Here is a 17,552-nt window from a genome sequence, read left to right on the forward strand (position 1 = left end):
TTAAATCCGTTTTTTATGCATGTATGGAATGACAAGATTATTATGTCATTTTCAGTATTTGTTTTATTCTAACTTGAAAAAATTTTAAATTAAAATTAAATAATGAATAATAAATTAAAAAATAATAATAAATAATTACTGCACTTTTCAAAGCATTAAATCCTTTTTTATGCATGTATAGAATGACAAGATTATTATGTAATTTTTAGTATTTTGTTTTATTTCACCTTGAAAATTTTTTAAATTAAAAACAAAAATTAAATAATTAATAATAAATAAAAAATGTATAATAAATAATTACTGCACTTTTCAAAGCATTAAATCCATTTTTTAATGCATGTATGGAATGGCACGATTATTGTGTAATTTTTAGTATTTTGTTTTATTCTTACTTGAACAATTTTAAAATTAAAAATTTAAATTAAATAATTAATAGTAAATTCAAAATGTATAATACGTAATTACTGCACTTTTCAAAGCATTAAATCAGTTTTTTTAATGCATGTATGGAATGACAAGATTATTATGTAATTTTGAGTATTGTATTTTATTCTAATTTGAAATTTTTTTTAATTTAAAATTAGATAATTAATACTGAAGTAAAAATTAATAATAAATAATTACTGCACTTTTCAAAGCATTAAATCCGTTTTTTTATGCATGGATGGAATGACAAGATTATTATGTAATTTTTAGTATTTTTTTTAATTCTTACTTGAACATTTTTCGAAATTAAAAATTAAAATTAAATAATTAATAATATTGAAAAATTAATAATAAATAATTACTGCACTAGCATTAAATCAGTTTTGTAATTAATAATAAATTAAAAATTAATAATAAAAAAATTAAATAATTCAAATTAAAACATATATATTTTTTAATTAAATTACTTTTTTTTTTAGAACTTAGATTTAATTTCTTTAACCTTTTAGCAATTATTGTCTAATATCCAAGCAAGATCCCTGTTGATTTTGAATGATGGGCGACACAAGATGTGCCGAATCAAAGATAAAATTGACGCATGTCTCTTTTTTACTCTTATAATTCTAAGTGGAGTGTTTATTTTGGGCACAATACAGAGAAAAACAATGATGTCTGATCAACAACCAAAAGGGACTCTAACACAAAACAAGGTGACAGCCCCCCCTCCACTAGATGAAATTAGATTGGGAATGTACAGCATTTACACCTCGGAAAGGAAGTTCATGCTAAGGACACACGCATGAAGTCATCAGACAAACAACACAAGCTGCTTGTGTCATCGTCTTTAGCGCTGGGAGTCGCCGTGGCGCCTCTGCGCCCTATGAGCCCCGCCCACTGTGTTTGGACTGAAGCTTCCACCGTGACGCGTCCATTCTCTCACCTGAGTCACGCTCTTCACACTCACCCCATCTGTTTTCAGAGGACTCGACAGCTGTCCCGCGTCCTCCGGCGTCCTTTTCGCCGCCCCGTCCTCATAAGGACCCAGATCCCTGGCATGCGTATTGATTTTTATTTACGGGTTTTAGTCACCTCTGGAAAACTCGCAGCCTTTTTGAGTCCGTGTCAGATGGTAATGGAGGCTATTGGTGTAATGTACTGTACAGTTGTACTTTTTTTTATACAACAAAGTACTTTTCTCAAAGGGCTGGCGGCTAATGGGTTCCACACACGGCAGGCGACGTCACCTCGAGTGAATTCCTTTTCAGTGCGATTATCGCAAGCGACATTTTGTCATTTTTTGTATTTTGTTTTATTCTAACTTGAAAAATTTTACAATTAAAAATAAATAATTAATAATACATTAAAAAAATTACTGCACTTTTCAAAGCATTAAATCATTTTTTATGCATGTATGGAATGACAAGATTATTATGTAATTTATAGTATTTGTTTTATTCTAACTTGAAAAATCTTAAAATTAAAATTAAATAAAAAAAAAATCATAAATAATTACTGCACTATTTAAAGCATGAAATCATTTTTTATGCATGTATGGAATGACAAGATTATTATGTAATTTATAGTATTTATTTTATTCTAACTTGAAAAATATTACAATTAAAATTAAAATTAAATAATCAATAATAAATACAAAATTTATAATAAATAATTACTGCACTTTTCAAAGGCTAATGGGTTCCACACACGGCAGGCGACGTCACCTCGAGTGAATTCCTTTTCAGTGCGATTATCGCCAGCGACATTTTGTCATTTTTTGTATTTTGTTTTATTCTAACTTGAAAAATTTTACAATTAAAAATAAATAATTAATAATACATTAAAAAAATTACTGCACTTTTCAAAGCATTAAATCATTTTTTATGCATGTATGGAATGACAAGATTATTATGTAATTCATAGTATTTGTTTTATTCTAACTTGAAAAATCTTAAAATTAAAATTAAATAAAAAAAATAATCATAAATAATTACTGCACTATTCAAAGCATTAAATCAGTTTTTTTAATGCATCTATGGAATGACAAGATTATTATGTAATTTATAGTATTTGTTTTATTCTAACTTGAAAAATCTTAAAATTAAATTAAAATTAAATAATCAATAATAAATACAAAATTTATAATAAATAATTACTGCACTTTTCAAAGGCTAATGGGTTCCACACACGGCAGGCGACGTCACCTCGAGTGAATTCCTTTTCAGTGCGATTATCGCAAGCGACATTTTGTCATTTTTTGTATTTTGTTTTATTCTAACTTGAAAAATTTTACAATTAAAAATAAATAATTAATAATGAATTTAAAAAATTACTGCACTTTTCAAAGCATTAAATCATTTTTTATGCATGTATGGAATGACAAGATTATTATGTAATTCATAGTATTTGTTTTAGTCTAACTTGAAAAATATTAAAATTTAAATTAAATTAAAAAAATAATCATAAATAATTACTGCACTACTCAAAGCATTAAATCAGTTTTTTTAATGCATCTATGGAATGACAAGATTATTATGTAATTTATAGTATTTGTTTTATTCTAACTTGAAAAATATTACAATTAAAATTAAAATTAAATAATCAATAATAAATACAAAATTTATAATAAATAATTACTGCACTTTTCAAAGGCTAATGGGTTCCACACACGGCAGGCGACGTCACCTCGAGTGAATTCCTTTTCAGTGCGATTATCGCAAACGACATTTTGTCATTTTTTGTATTTTGTTTTATTCTAACTTGAAAAATTTTACAATTAAAAATAAATAATTAATAATAAATTAAAAAAATTACTGCACTTTTCAAAGCATTAAATCGTTTTTTATGCATGTATGGAATGACAAGATTATTATGTAATTTATAGTATTTGTTTTATTCTAACTTGAAAAATCTTAAAATTAAATTAAAAAAAATCATAAATAATTACTGCACTATTCAAAGCATTAAATCAGTTTTTTTAATGCATCTATGGAATGACAAGATTATTATGTAATTTATAGTATTTGTTTTATTCTAACTTGAAAAATCTTAAAATTAAAATTAAATAATCAATAATAAATACAAAATTTATAATAAATAATTACTGCACTTTTCAAAGGCTAATGGGTTCCACACACGGCAGGCGACGTCACCTCGAGTGAATTCCTTTTCAGTGCGATTATCGCAAGCGACACACCAAATCCGTGCATTTTCAGTTTTATGCTCATGCTTGTCATCGTTCGTACGCCGACTTGCGACTTCTCTAACTTCTCATCACACATCAAAACACAACATATATCACTGCTATTACGTTAGCATCAGTCCGCAAATGATACAACTTCTTCTTTTTGATTTGCGTTGACAGTCGCAGTTAAAAAAAAAAGCGGCAACACCGCTTTCCCTTTGCTGTGATTTAGGTTGTTTTCATTAGGACGATGCAAGGAGATACCAGTAAGGACGTCTCCTAATAAGCAGCGCTAGCAACAGGAAGTGTATAAGCGCCTTCATCAATCAACGCTATCCTTGTTTGTGTGCTCGATGCCGACGCTGCTGCCGGTTTCACTCGCCGTCCCGTCAATTAAAACAAAGTGGTCAGCAATCCATCATCCTTCATGTTAATGTGCTGCCTTGCTTTTTTTTTTTTTTTTTTTTTTTTAATATTCATGTTGCATTACATGTTCGGGTGTTAAATCACACGGCTTGAGGTGGGGAGGAGGGTTGCAATCTCATTCCTTTGTGTTACAGTAACGATCTTTAACAAAGCTTGAACAAGAACCAATCTCGGGGACAAGAATAGGGGGGGCTTAAGTCCTGTTCCTGCCCGCCATGGATGGATTTGAATTGATTACAGCTGAGAGTGGAAGGAAGGTGCAGGGGCCAATCACCTTGCTGCTGTGACAGTGGACTTTTGGGTGACAATCTGGAGATTTGCATGGTATTACCCTTGACGACGTGGATGGTTTTATACTTGAGTGTCAGAGGGCTCTCTTGCAAGAACCCTTTGACAATAAAAAAATATAGCCGAGGTACGGTATTGTTGGAAGGTAAGCTTTAGAACCATTTTATTATATCTTGTCAAGGCAAAATATGAACGATGAACCTTAGATATATTTACGATTAGCAGCAGTCGAGATTGTGTCACTCATGAACATTGAGTCCAAATTGTGTCGATATTTAGTGTGGGCACTAGGGGGTTTAAAGAAAATATCGTTTCGGCCATATATCACAATACTTTGTTCCAGGATACTGTATCAATATTAAAAAAATCAAAAAAGTTCCTCCCATTTGGTGTGGAAGTGGTAGGGTCTTTTTGGTCACTAGCATGCTATGCTTAAAGCTGTCAACCAGTCCAGGGGTGTACCTCGCCTCTCGTCCAAAGACAGCTGGGATAGGCTCCAGCACCCCCGCTACCCTCGTGAGGAAAAAGCGGTAGAAAATGAATGAATGAATGAATGTGGATATTGTGAGTGTGAATGTATTGTTCAACAAAATCAAAAAAGTTCCTCCATTTGGTGTGGAAGTGGTAGTTTTTTTGGTCACTAGCATGCTATGCTTAAAGCTGTGGCCTTTGCGGTGATCCCGTAGCCTGTGCATTAGCAATGCGGTGTAAGCCAACAATAATAGTAGTGTTGTAAAGGTGATTGTTTGTCTATATGTGCCCTGTGTTTGGTTGGCAACCAGTCCAGGGTGTACCTCGCCTCTCGCCCAAAGACAGCTGGGATAGGCTCCAGCACCCCCGCGACCCTCGTGAGGAAAAAGCGGTAGAAAATGAATGAATGTGGATATTGTGAGTGTGAATGTATTGTTCAACAAATCAAAAAAGTTCCTCCTATTTGGTGTGGAAGTGGTCGGTTTTTGGTCACTAGCATGCTATGCTTAAAGCTGTGGCCTCTGCGGTGATCTCGTAGCCTATGCATTAGCAATGTGGTGTAAGCCAACAATAATAGTAGTGTTGTAAAGGTGATTGTTTGTCTATATGTGCCCTGTGATTGGCTGGCAACCAGTCCAGGGGTGTATCTTGGGATAGGCTCCAGCACCCCCCGTGACCCTCGTGAGGAAAAAGCGGTAGAAAATGAATGAATGAATGAATGTGGATATTGTGAGTGTGAATGTATTGTTCAACAAATCAAAAAAGTTCCTCCTATTTGGTGTGGAAGTGGTCGGTTTTTGGTCACTAGCATGCTATGCTTAAAGCTGTGGCCTCTGCGGTGATCTTGTAGCCTATGCATTAGCAATGTGGTGTAAGCCAACAATAATAGTAGTGTTGTAAAGGTGATTGTTTGTCTATATGTGCCCTGTGATTGGCTGGCAACCAGTCCAGGGGTGTATCTTGGGATAGGCTCCAGCACCCCCCATGACCCTCGTGAGGAAAAAGCGGTAGAAAATGAATGAATGAATGAATGTGGATATTGTGAGTGTGAATGTATTGTTCAACAAATCAAAAAAGTTCCTCCCATCTGGTGTGGAAGTGGTAGGTTTTTTTTGGTCACTAGCATGCTATGCTTAAAGCTGTGGCCTCTGCGGTGATCCCGTAGCCTGTGCATTAGCAATGCGGTGTAAGCCAACAATAATAGTAGTGTTGTAAAGGTGATTGTTTGTCTATATGTGGCCTGTGATTGGCTGGCAACCAGTCCAGGGGTGTACCTCGCCTCTCGTCCAAAGACAGCTGGGATAGGCTCCAGCAAAAGGAAGAAGGAAGAAGCAAAGCTTATTAAATCCTACCCCTCCATCTGGTACTTTTACAATCAGTAACTGTTACATTTGTTCACTTCCTGCTTTCTATAATACAGTTTTTTTTTTTTTTTTTTTAAATAATGCACCTCGTACCGAAGTACAAGGTGATATTTTGGATTTCTACACAAAGTAGGGTGTGCAGAAATTGACAAAAACCCATGCCGTTTGTAAAATGTGTGAATTTTAAAATCTGCGAGTCCACTCAGCGAGACACCATGAGGACTTGCCGCTAGCAAGCAATGCCAAGGTCCTTTTGTATACTACAAAAGTAGTACTGTGATATTGCAGGTATTTTGTTTTTTCAAATTGATATCACTATTTTGTTAAATAATGGTTATTTCAAGCATCCTAAAAGGACTTTTTACTGATTAGTAACGCCAATACAAGCAGCAACCATGTGTCCACAAATCAACCAAACTGCTATACAAGCTACACACTGACTACTCTAAAGTATTTCTATAGTATTGTCGCTTGGGAACATATACTGTCCTGTAGAAAAAAAAAAAAGATTGGCAAAACTTTAGGGTCACTTTTGGACAAGTGATGGTAAATTCCAGTGTTTAAGCCACACCCACTAAATGTAGACACACCAAAGCCACACCAAAGGGTACCAAGGAAATCCACAAGTACCAACACGAGTCCACCAGCTCCCAGACTGCAGCGCCATCCATTCATTCATTAATTTATTAATTCATTCATTCATTCCGTTATCTATGACGCTAGTCCCCTAATTAATGCTTTGCTTGAATGCGTGGATGCAATGCATTATGGGACGACGCTAAGATAGATATAGGGTATAAGATAGATATTTAATTTTAAACTTGAACCGGGTCTTGTATAATTCCTAAGGACCTTTTGAGTGTTAAGTTGCTGCGTGATGAGTTTAGAGTCCGTAGTAATTTGTAAAATGACACCGTGAGTCAGACTGTTATATTGATTAATGACCTCCTACGATTTCTGATGGTTGTCGTGAGTAAATTGATTGTCTCCTGACAAAGAAAGAGAACTGATATGTGAGCGGCACAGTGTTTAAATGATCAGTAGTAGTTCTGACGTACAGGAAATGTCTAAAGATTAGAATTTAAATTTAGCCACACTGTATAAACCGCAGGGTTCCAAATTGTATAAAAAGTGGTGGCTTATAGACCGGAAATGATGGTAGACATGAAAGTACCATCATAACAAGTAATAGCGTCTCCGTGAAAAGCATCTTTGGTATGATTACCAAAAAGTAAGTTGCTGTGATTTTATTGTTTAACTTCATACGAGCTCCTTCTTCTTGCAGATAGCCCGAGGACATGTGACACTACCGCAGAATTGATGTCACAAAAAGGATATTTCACAGTGTAAACAATAACACTAATGCGTGTATGTGTGTGAACACACCGTGTCTCTTTACGGCTCTTAATGTACCATTACTTAGCAATTTTTTTTTTTTTTTTAACATTTAAAAGCAGTCATTTCCTATTTGGAAATATGATTTCACAAATGAAAAATATATCAAGAACGCTGTGACGAGACGGAAAAAGGCGTACCTCATGATTTATTCAATTTGCCACAGAGTGAATTTAACAATTTAATGTAATGGAAGGTCGGACATTTTATATCACACAACATTTTGAAAGTGATTTAAAAGAGGACGACTTCAAAACAACAAACCCAAAAACAACAACAAGGAAGCATTGTGAATATAAAAGGTAGATGGAAAAAGTGCAGAGGGCTAAAAAACATTTGTAAGGAGGAAAATGGACAAGAGTGGGGGTGGGGGGGTTGTGTTGTTTATATGCGGACAGAGTGAATCTGTCATCCACTCTTGAAAGAAGCCGCCTCTTGATTCGCACCCAGGCACATTTTCCCAGGCATACCTCCACGCCAGCGCCGCTGATGGAGTTAAAATGATGTGATTTGAAAGTGCAGCCGCTCTCGCGCCGTCCCAGGGAAGCGCAGCGCCGGTCCCTGGCAGCATCCTTCTTCTTAGCGCACAAACAGATAAACACGCATCGGGTTGGAATCAACAAGCAGAGGAATAAATAGGCGCTTGTGCTGCACTTTATTCCATTATGTTTATATCCATAGCAGAGCTGCAAAGAACAAGATTCATTTAAGTCCATTACAGGCCATATCAAATGGAAATGCACCTACTATGAAAACAGTTGTTTTCATAATAGTATAGTTTTTAGTCATCTTATGGACTAGGAAGAAAGATGAAAACAAATCAAGTAAATAATAACAACTTGTAATACAAGTGTAAACATAAGTTAAGCACTGCAAATGTAAAAACAAAGTATACAAAATAAGGTTATTAGTGTTTATACTGCTTATTTACTGCTTGCCAAACAGCAACATTGCATTTAATTTGACTGCTCAGTTTGTTTGTTTGGGAACAAAACTTTTACTTTTTATTATTTTATATAAAAATATATATTTTGTGGAATTAGCTAATATAGCGAGCCCACAGTTTCTGATTTATAGCTGTTTTTAACGTGTTAACATAAACTTATAGATGTCCGCTATCTCATGGTGTAAATTATTATTTTATTATTTTTAATATTTTATTTATTAAAATTATTTTATTTTTATTTTTATTTTTATTTTTATTTTTATTTTTATTTTTATTTTTATTTTTATTTTTATTTTTATTTTTATTTTTATTTTTATTTTATTTATTTTTTAATTTTAATTTTAATTTTAATTTTAATTTTAATTTTAATTTTAATTTTAATTTTAATTTTAATTTTAATTTTAATTTTAATTTTAATTTTAATTTTAATTTTAATTTTAATTTTAATTTTAATTTTGGCTCCATGTATGCTGATATGACTTGTCAAAAATTAAGTTGACTACTTTGTGTATTTTGGGTACCCCCTCCCCCCCCGTGATAAACAAGAGAAGACTATACCTGGCTGTTGTCCCAATATGAACTTAAAATGGAAAAAATAACCCCAACATTTTAAAGACATTTTAACGCAGTCTTTGTGTGCTGCATTGACATCAGCTTCCCTCTTTGGGTTCCAGGTTCTGTGGCATTTCACCAAAAGGTACAACATTGCTATATTTTTTTGTAATAAACAAAAGCTCTAGTAGTTTAGTAAAGTATGTATTTATGGTCCAAAGTAAACATTATAAAGGGGGTGATGATCTTGTCATTTTTTTTTTTTTTTTACCGAAGATGAAATATCTGGTCTCAGTCACAAGCCCTTAAAAGGCCCTCAGTGGATTTTAATAAGGCGTTGGAGCAGTTAGCTGTGGTCTTCTGTGGGATTAAGAGGCTTTGAGCGGTCGGGGCCATTAAAATCTACACCGGCCCTCAAGTCCTGCAGTGCCTTTTGCGAGTATATTTATCATTAGGATTAACAAACCCTTCCCGGTGAACGCTTTCACCCCAGGAGCGCAGTTCCCCCATTATTGTATTTGGCTGAGTGGCTGATGATAAGAGTGATTCAGCAAAGCTGTGGTCCCAGTCTTGCACGAAGAGCATCCCCCCGGCGGACCTTTCTTTGGAGCACCTGCTCATCTGCGGCCACAATATAAAAGGCTTTCACCTCCTGAAGGATTCAAAAAAGTAGCACGGAGTGTAATTCCAGAAGCACAACGCGCAGTGCCTTAGTGTAGGATACCAGCGTTGAAGCCTGGAAGAATATCATGCACTTTTATCCGTAGACCATAGCGCTATCTCAGCCATGATAGTCGATCCTCGGAAGTCGAACACAATAAAAACAACAAATATTGAACATTATGGAAGACCTCCACTACTTTCCTACCATTCAGCGTACTGGAACACAATGTTCTTAGCAATCTAACATTATTCCATTATTCTGCTTTCCTTTGCAGATCTTCCACATGACCTACGACCTGGCCAGCGCCATGGTGAGAATCGTCAACCTCATCGGCATGATGCTGCTCCTTTGTCACTGGGACGGGTGCCTACAGTTCCTGGTCCCCATGCTGCAGGACTTCCCTGCCGATTGCTGGGTGTCCAAAAATAAGATGGTGGTAAGTATTCATATCTTCTTTCCTGCCTGCTGCCTTTTCCTTTTTCTGATCCAATCAGATGATCTTATCTCGTCCGTCCGCCTCGGTAATTACTCTACTAAAGCCCGTTAGCATCCTGGGATATAATGTCTGCGCGTATCTGTCATCTTAAAGCCTGAATTAATATATTTGTCAGCGAAATGTGCCCACATTTAAATACATATTTCAGGGATGCTGGGATAATCCTTAGAAACACAGCATGAGTGGTGATTATTGAACAAATGCGGAGATTCATGCATTACTGTTATTTATTTTATTATTATTATATTATTGAAACAGTAGTAGTAGCCTCACAGTACATTTTAATTGTAACAAAGTCATCTTAATTTTATTTTAATTAATTTAACCATAACATAATTAGATCGATGGATAGATAAATAGTTAGTTAGTTAGTTAGTTAGTTAGTTAGTTAGTTAGTTAGTTAGTTAGTTAGTTAGTTAGTTAGTTAGTTAGTTAGTTAGTTGCCTGGCTCCCGTGTAATAATAAATAATAATAATGTTGAGAATAAATAGATAAATAGATGACATCAAATATGAACAACAATGTACGTACAGCGTAAACAGTAATTTCTACAAATAATGTCAATAATTTTGAATAAATAATAATAATTTTAAGTTTTGCATGTGCATATATTAAATAATTAAATAATTAAGAAAATAATAACATGAATTATTTTAATTTTATTATTATATTTTATTTTAATTATTATTATTTTTTAATTAATTTAATTATAATAATAAATAAGAAAATAATTAGTGAATAAAAAGTAAATTATTTCTTTATTATTTTTTATTATGTGTTTATATTTTTTTAATTAATTTTATTAATTAAAAAATAATAAGTAAATAATAAAATGAATTGTTTTTATTTTTTTCATCAATTTAATTATAATAATAAATAAGAAAATAATTAGTGAATTATTTTATTTTTTTATCATTTTTAAATTAATTTAATGAACTGATTTTAATTATTTAAATTAATCAATTATTTATTATTACTACTACATGGCCTCACTATATTTCCTACCAGATTGCTTTGTTGTCGTTCCCTAAGCTTATTTTATCCACCAGGGGGCGTGTTTCAATGCTATCCAGGGAATATCGTCATACGCTGTGATCTACTCACAAGCTTTTTATTTGTTATTTCATTTTTTTTATTGTGTGTCGCATTTGACCTCAGCAACGCCATTTCATTTCAGAATGTTCTAGTTATGATGATGATGGCGATGTGACTGATATCATGTGTTGGGCCATTTCCCGCTTGAAGTCCCCTCGTGAAATGCGAGAGACATTTGATGTCTGTGGAGACGCTCCTTATCTAATACGAGTGGAAATATTGACATCATCACTCTCAAGCTGGGCGTTCATTTAGCTGCATTATGTCGGAGACCACCTCGTATTAGGGGTCTAACACGCGTCTCCTTACAGAGGCGACGTGCGGGTAAAGTCTGTGGCCTCGTATTAACTTTAACATGTCGCCGAGCGCCACGGTAATTTATCGCCCGCGCTCCTGAAAAGCCTGTGAATCCCTTCTCTCGGCGATTGATTGGACATCACCGAGCACACGCCCCCGCCAACCCTCCCTCAACGGAACATCGCAATAAATCAGCGTATATTTAACCTCTAAAGAATGCCACTGAGGAGAGTGCTTCGCTAAGTGATGGCTTATCAATATACACGGCGAGGTCGCCGTCGATAGGACAATGTTGGTGTGATTGTGTGCTGCGTGTTGCTCATCAACGGGAATCTACAAAGGTGCTGGAATAAAGACACAGATTGAATAGGCTTATTGGTTTCGACCCTGCAGACGGTCCTTTAAACTGATTGCATTCAGCTTTTTGGCAATCAAATAATGTTAAAAGCTTCTTTTGGGGAAACGGCAATGGGATGTGTTTTATGACGGTTTGTTTGTCGACCGCTTTTTCATACGGTGTAGTCATTCATTCTTTTTCTGACATTTATTCTGTTCAGGGTCAAGGGTGAGCTGGAGCATATCCAGATTATAGGCAGCATATATCAATATATATGTAATTTAACATATATTCATTCATTCATTTTCTATCGCTTATCGCGGGGGGTGCTGGAGCCTATTCCAGCTGTCTTCGGACAACAGCTACAGCCAATCACAGTGCACAGATGTGGTGTGGTGTACATCAAAAGAAAGATTAGACTCTCATATTTCATCAGAAAAAAAAAGTTTGTTTCTATCTTTTTCCGTTCATTAGTAATCAGCAGTAGAACATAAGTAAGTTTCAGGTAAATATCGGTTCCCAACAAAAAAAAAAGAGAAAAGATACATTCATTCATTTTCTACCGCTTATCCTCATGAGGGTCGCGGGGAAGCTGGAGCCTATCCCAGCTGTCTTCAGGCGAGAGGCGGGGTACACCCTGGACTGGTCGCCAGCCAATCACAGGGCACATATAGACAAACAACCATTCACACTCACATTCATACCTATGGACAATATGGAGTCGCTAATTAACCTAGCATGTTTTTGGAATGTGGGAGGAAACCGGAGTACCCGGAGAAAACCCACGCATACACAGGGAGAACATGAAAACTCCACCCAGACATGGGTGGAATTGAACTTGGGTCTCCTAGCTGTGTGGCCTGCGCACTAACGACTCGTTCGCCATATAGCACAGACGTATTTATACTGTACCATTTGTACTCCCCGAACGCTTGATCCCAAAGATGTATTTATGCATTCTTGACATTTTGCGCCAGAGGCTGCCTGAGGAGCACGAGAGCCCAGAGGGTGGCTAATGTCATTGCAGCTCCCCCAGGCAGATGCAATGCATTATGGGAAAAAGTGAAAAGATTTGTTATTTTTTCAATTGTAAACTCATATTGGTACATTTGTTCATTTTCTACCGCTTATCCTCACAAGGGTCGCAGGGGTGCTGGTCGCCAGCCAATCACAGGGCACATTTAGACAAACAACCATTCACACTCACATTCATACCTATGGACAATTTGGATTCGCCGATTAACCTAGCATGTTTTTGGAATGTGGGAGGAAACCGGAGTACCCGGAGAAAACCCACGCATGCACAGAGAGAACATGCAAACTCCACACAGACATGGCCCAGGGTGGAATTGAACTCGGGTCTCCTAGCTGTGGGGCCTGCGTGCTAACCACTTTCACACCGTGCAGCCCCAATTTAACATATATTTAAACGTTAATTCATGCTGACCCCAAAGGAGTGAACGTTGCCATCGACAGCCACAAGAGGGCGCCTTAAAAGAACAGTGATGTTGAATGAGATCGGGAGCTCGGAGAACTTGTTGAATTTGCTGGCTTGCTTGCTGTGTTAAATGGATATTCCAGATTATTATACTCCCCCCATTTTGTCTCCTAAATCCATTTGGCTGAGGTCTACCTCCTCCAACTGCGCTTGTTCCAGTTTGACTCCAGTTTGACTCTAAACAGCACAGACGCAATAAGTCAAGTTATCAAAGGGAATTAATGCCGTGAAAACATTACAAAGAGCCCGCACTTTTGAGCGGAATGTACAGCTTCCAGTCAGCTGTGCGTGCCAGAACAGATGTCACATGAGTAGTTACATCGCTCAAGGTATGATGTATTTGGTTCATCACGCCTCAGTGCCTCACTGACATGCCGAAGCTCTCGCTTGTTTCGTACGCCTCGCCTTCCATCACGAGAAACGACAGATGTTGCAAACCGCCGTCCCTTGAGATGTTTTAATTTTAGCCTCCGATATACCTGTCTGCGCAGGGGGAAGGCGCGTGCAGGTGCAGCAGCTCTGGGACCCATCTGGTGAAAGTGGCGGGAATCACACCCGCGGCCTTTTGACTCCGAGACACCTCGGCTCAGAGAAAAAAAAATATTCAAATGAACTAAAATGTGACCAAAAATGACTCACTCTCATCCGCTTGTCTAAAGAGATGAATTACGCCAGCAGTTCAATATGTGTCTTGTTAAATTGCACATATTATTATTATTATTGGGAGTCACCTCAGGCTAAGCTATAGGCATGTCAACTGCGGCTCATCATTATTGCATGAATTATGACTGATATGGCTGATGGCTGTCCTTGTGTTTTAGTCTGAAAATTACATTTTATATTTTAACATAGAGCTTTTTAAATCAGACTCGACAACCAAAATGGGTCGTGGGTCAATTTTTAGTGGTTTTATATTACAGATTATGAATCAGCCATTCCATGTTTTGTTTTTTTTTTGTACAAAATCCATGTCTTGTTTTCTGGAGCTTTTCCGAATGCCCCTCAAATGATTCAATTTGTTGCTTTCTTGAAAAATGTCCAACTTTATTCTGTTAACATTATCAAAAATTATCAAAAATTATCAAAAATTATCAAAAATTATCAAAAATTATCAAAAATTATCAAAAATTATCAAAAATTATCAAAAATTATCAAAAATTATCAAAAATTATCAAAAATTATCAAAAATTAATTTTCTTGATTTCTTGAAAAATGTCAAACTTTATTCTGTTAACATTAGCAAAAATTCTCAAAAATTCTCAAAAATCCTCAACAATTCTCAAAAATTCTCAAAAATTCTCAAAAATTCTATTTCTTGATTGCTTGAAAAATTCCAACTTTATTCTGTTAACATTAGGAAAAATTCTCAAAAATTCTCAAAAATTACATTTATGATTTATTGAAAAAGTCCAACTTTATTCTGTTAACATTAGCAAAAATTCTCAAAAATTCTCAAAAATTCTCAAAAATTCTCAAAAATTCTCAAAAATTCTCATAAATTCTCAAAAATTCTCAAAAATTAATTTTCTTGATTTCTTGAAAAATGTCAAACTTTATTCTGTTAACATTAGCAAAAATTCTCACAAATTCTCAAAAATCCTCAACAATTCTCAAAAATTCTCAAAAAATTCTCAAAAATTCTCAAAAATTCTCAAAAATTCTCAAAAATTCTATTTCTTGATTTCTTGAAAAATTTCCAACTTTATTCTGTTCACATTAGCAAAAATTCTCAAAAATTCTCAATAGAAAGCCCCCCTAAAATAGGCCTAATGACGGCACTGGGCAAGACTACAACTTGTATTAAGGATCCGCACTAACGGTTTCTAATATTTTCTTTCCAATATTTGTATCTTCTTTAGCAACATGAAAAGAACTTAGCCCCCCCTCCCCACACCCCCCTTTCTTCTTCACTCCGTCAGATGGCCGTGAGCTGAGCTCTGAAAACACGCACTTTAAATCCTGTGAGAGTAAACAAAGCCTCTCATCCGGCTGCACTTTGTTTTGTTCCACACACTAAATGCTGTCTAATTAATTGCATTAACTAAAAGAATGCTTCTCACTGTGACGGAATAACAAATATATCTTCCGGTTTTCATTGCAGGCTCTCGCAGGTACTAATGGAGGGCTCCTGGTCTTTTGTCCTCCATTACCTGCCGCTTTGCATTAATTGACACATAGTTGGTTCACTCCTCATTAAATGCCTTTTTTGGGGTTCCTTTTACAGTGGTGGCGCCATTATCGCTTTGGGTCATCGCTCCTTACCTTTTTTCAGGAGGGACGCTAATAAAATGGCTATCTTTCAAGCTTTTTTTTCCGCTGTGGAAATTAGTTTGAAAGCAATTTGGACATGTCAACCCCCAGGAGAGACTTTGTATTGATTGGCCATGAACTACCACTATGGGATCTAAAGGGGGGGAAGAAAAAAGAGGTGGGGGCCATTTATCTACAAATGAGAAAACTCGGCGAGAAATCGCATCTTTCTAAATGGCTGACCTACTTTCCCGCTAACGCACGCAAGCCTCTCCTGTGTGTCACGACACATCCGCCTGTTCTCAGGCCTCCATTTTTCGGGCTCGGACTCAAAATGTCTGCTCACTGGCTGCGTTTGCGTACTGAGACTTCAGACCTTGCCAGCTTCCTGAAGTGGACATCTGCCATTGCTTTCCTCTCTTAAGGTCCATTGCGATACTTTTCAAAGTGCCTTTGAGACGACGGAATTCATCTTCTTCTTTTTCCCCTCCGCAGAACGACACGTGGGGACAGCAGTACTCGTACGCTCTGTTCAAAGCCATGAGCCATATGCTGTGCATTGGCTATGGCATGTACCCCCCGGTGGGCATGACCGACGTGTGGCTGACCATCCTCAGCATGATCGTGGGCGCAACCTGCTACGCCATGTTTGTGGGCCACGCCACCGCCCTCATCCAGTCTCTGGACTCCTCGCGGCGGCAGTACCAGGAGAAGGTCAGTGTTTATTTGGTTTATGAGTGGTACATGGAAAATAATATTATTATTTATTATAATTATAATAAATATTATTTAAATAAAAATATATTAAATTATATAAATATTATTTATTATTATTAAAATATTATTAAATATTATTTATTATTAAATACAAATTATTATTCAATATTATTATTTATTATTATTTGACAAACGTTCACACAAAAGGAGAAGGTCAGTGTTTATTTGGTTTATGAGTGGTACATGGAAGTCGCCAAATATTATTATTTACTATAAATAATAAATATTATTTATTATCATTAAAATATTATTAAATATTATTATTATTACGTATATACCAATACAAATTATTATTAAATATTATTATTTATTATTATTATTTGACAAATGTTCACACAAAAGGAGAAGGTCAATGTTTATTTGGTACATGGAAGTCGCCAAATATTATTATTTATTATAAATTATTAAATTATTATTAAATATTATTATTATTAAATACAAATATAAATTATTATTAAATATTATTATTTGACAAATGTTCACCCATTTGTGTGCAGCGATTCAGGAGTTACATTACACAAAATAATGCATCATCTGAGAGGGTTGCTGGAGCCTATCCCAGCTGTCTAGACAAACAACCATTCACACTCACATTCATACCTATGGTCAATTCGGAGTCGCCAATTAACCTAGCATGTTTTTGGAATGTGGGAGGAAACCGGAGTACCCGGAGAAAACCCACGGGGAGAACATGCAAACTCCACACAGATGGCCGAGGGTGGAATTGAACTTCGGTCTCCTAGCTGTAAAGGCCTTGCAGCCCCAATTTAACATATATTTAAATGTTAATTCATGCTGACTCATGAACAAAGAAGTGAACGTTGCCGTCGACAGCCACAAGAGGGCGCCTTAGAAGAACAGTGATGTTAAATGAGATCGTGAGCTCGGAGAACTTGTTGAACTTGTTGAATTTGCTGGCTTGCTTGCTGTGTTAAATGGATATTGCAGATTATTTGACATGAAGTTGTATGACATTCCATAACCACTCGAGCACCGTGCAGCCACACAGTATAATCATGTAAATAAAATACAATACATTAACTTTTATAACTTAAATATACTGTGCATATGCAGGGAATGGAATATGGC

At 35.7% G+C, this 17,552-nt stretch overlaps 1 protein-coding gene across 1 annotated transcript in view; it reads left to right on the forward strand.

The window, feature by feature from the left end:
* The window catches only part of hcn4 (hyperpolarization activated cyclic nucleotide-gated potassium channel 4), a 109,859-nt gene that overhangs the window by 49,388 nt on the left and 42,919 nt on the right, over window positions 1–17,552 (forward strand). The window contains exons 3-4 of the mRNA XM_058089022.2: window positions 9,988–10,149; window positions 16,182–16,400. Coding sequence (XP_057945005.2) covers window positions 9,988–10,149; window positions 16,182–16,400 — 381 coding nt within the window. The remainder of the gene's footprint in view (window positions 1–9,987; window positions 10,150–16,181; window positions 16,401–17,552) is intronic.

This window comes from Doryrhamphus excisus, linkage group LG13, assembly GCF_037039965.1.
Source record: "Doryrhamphus excisus strain RoL-2023G ecotype Guam linkage group LG13, RoL_Dexc_Guam_v1.1, whole genome shotgun sequence".
Classification (NCBI taxonomy): Eukaryota; Metazoa; Chordata; class Actinopteri; order Syngnathiformes; family Syngnathidae; genus Doryrhamphus; species Doryrhamphus excisus.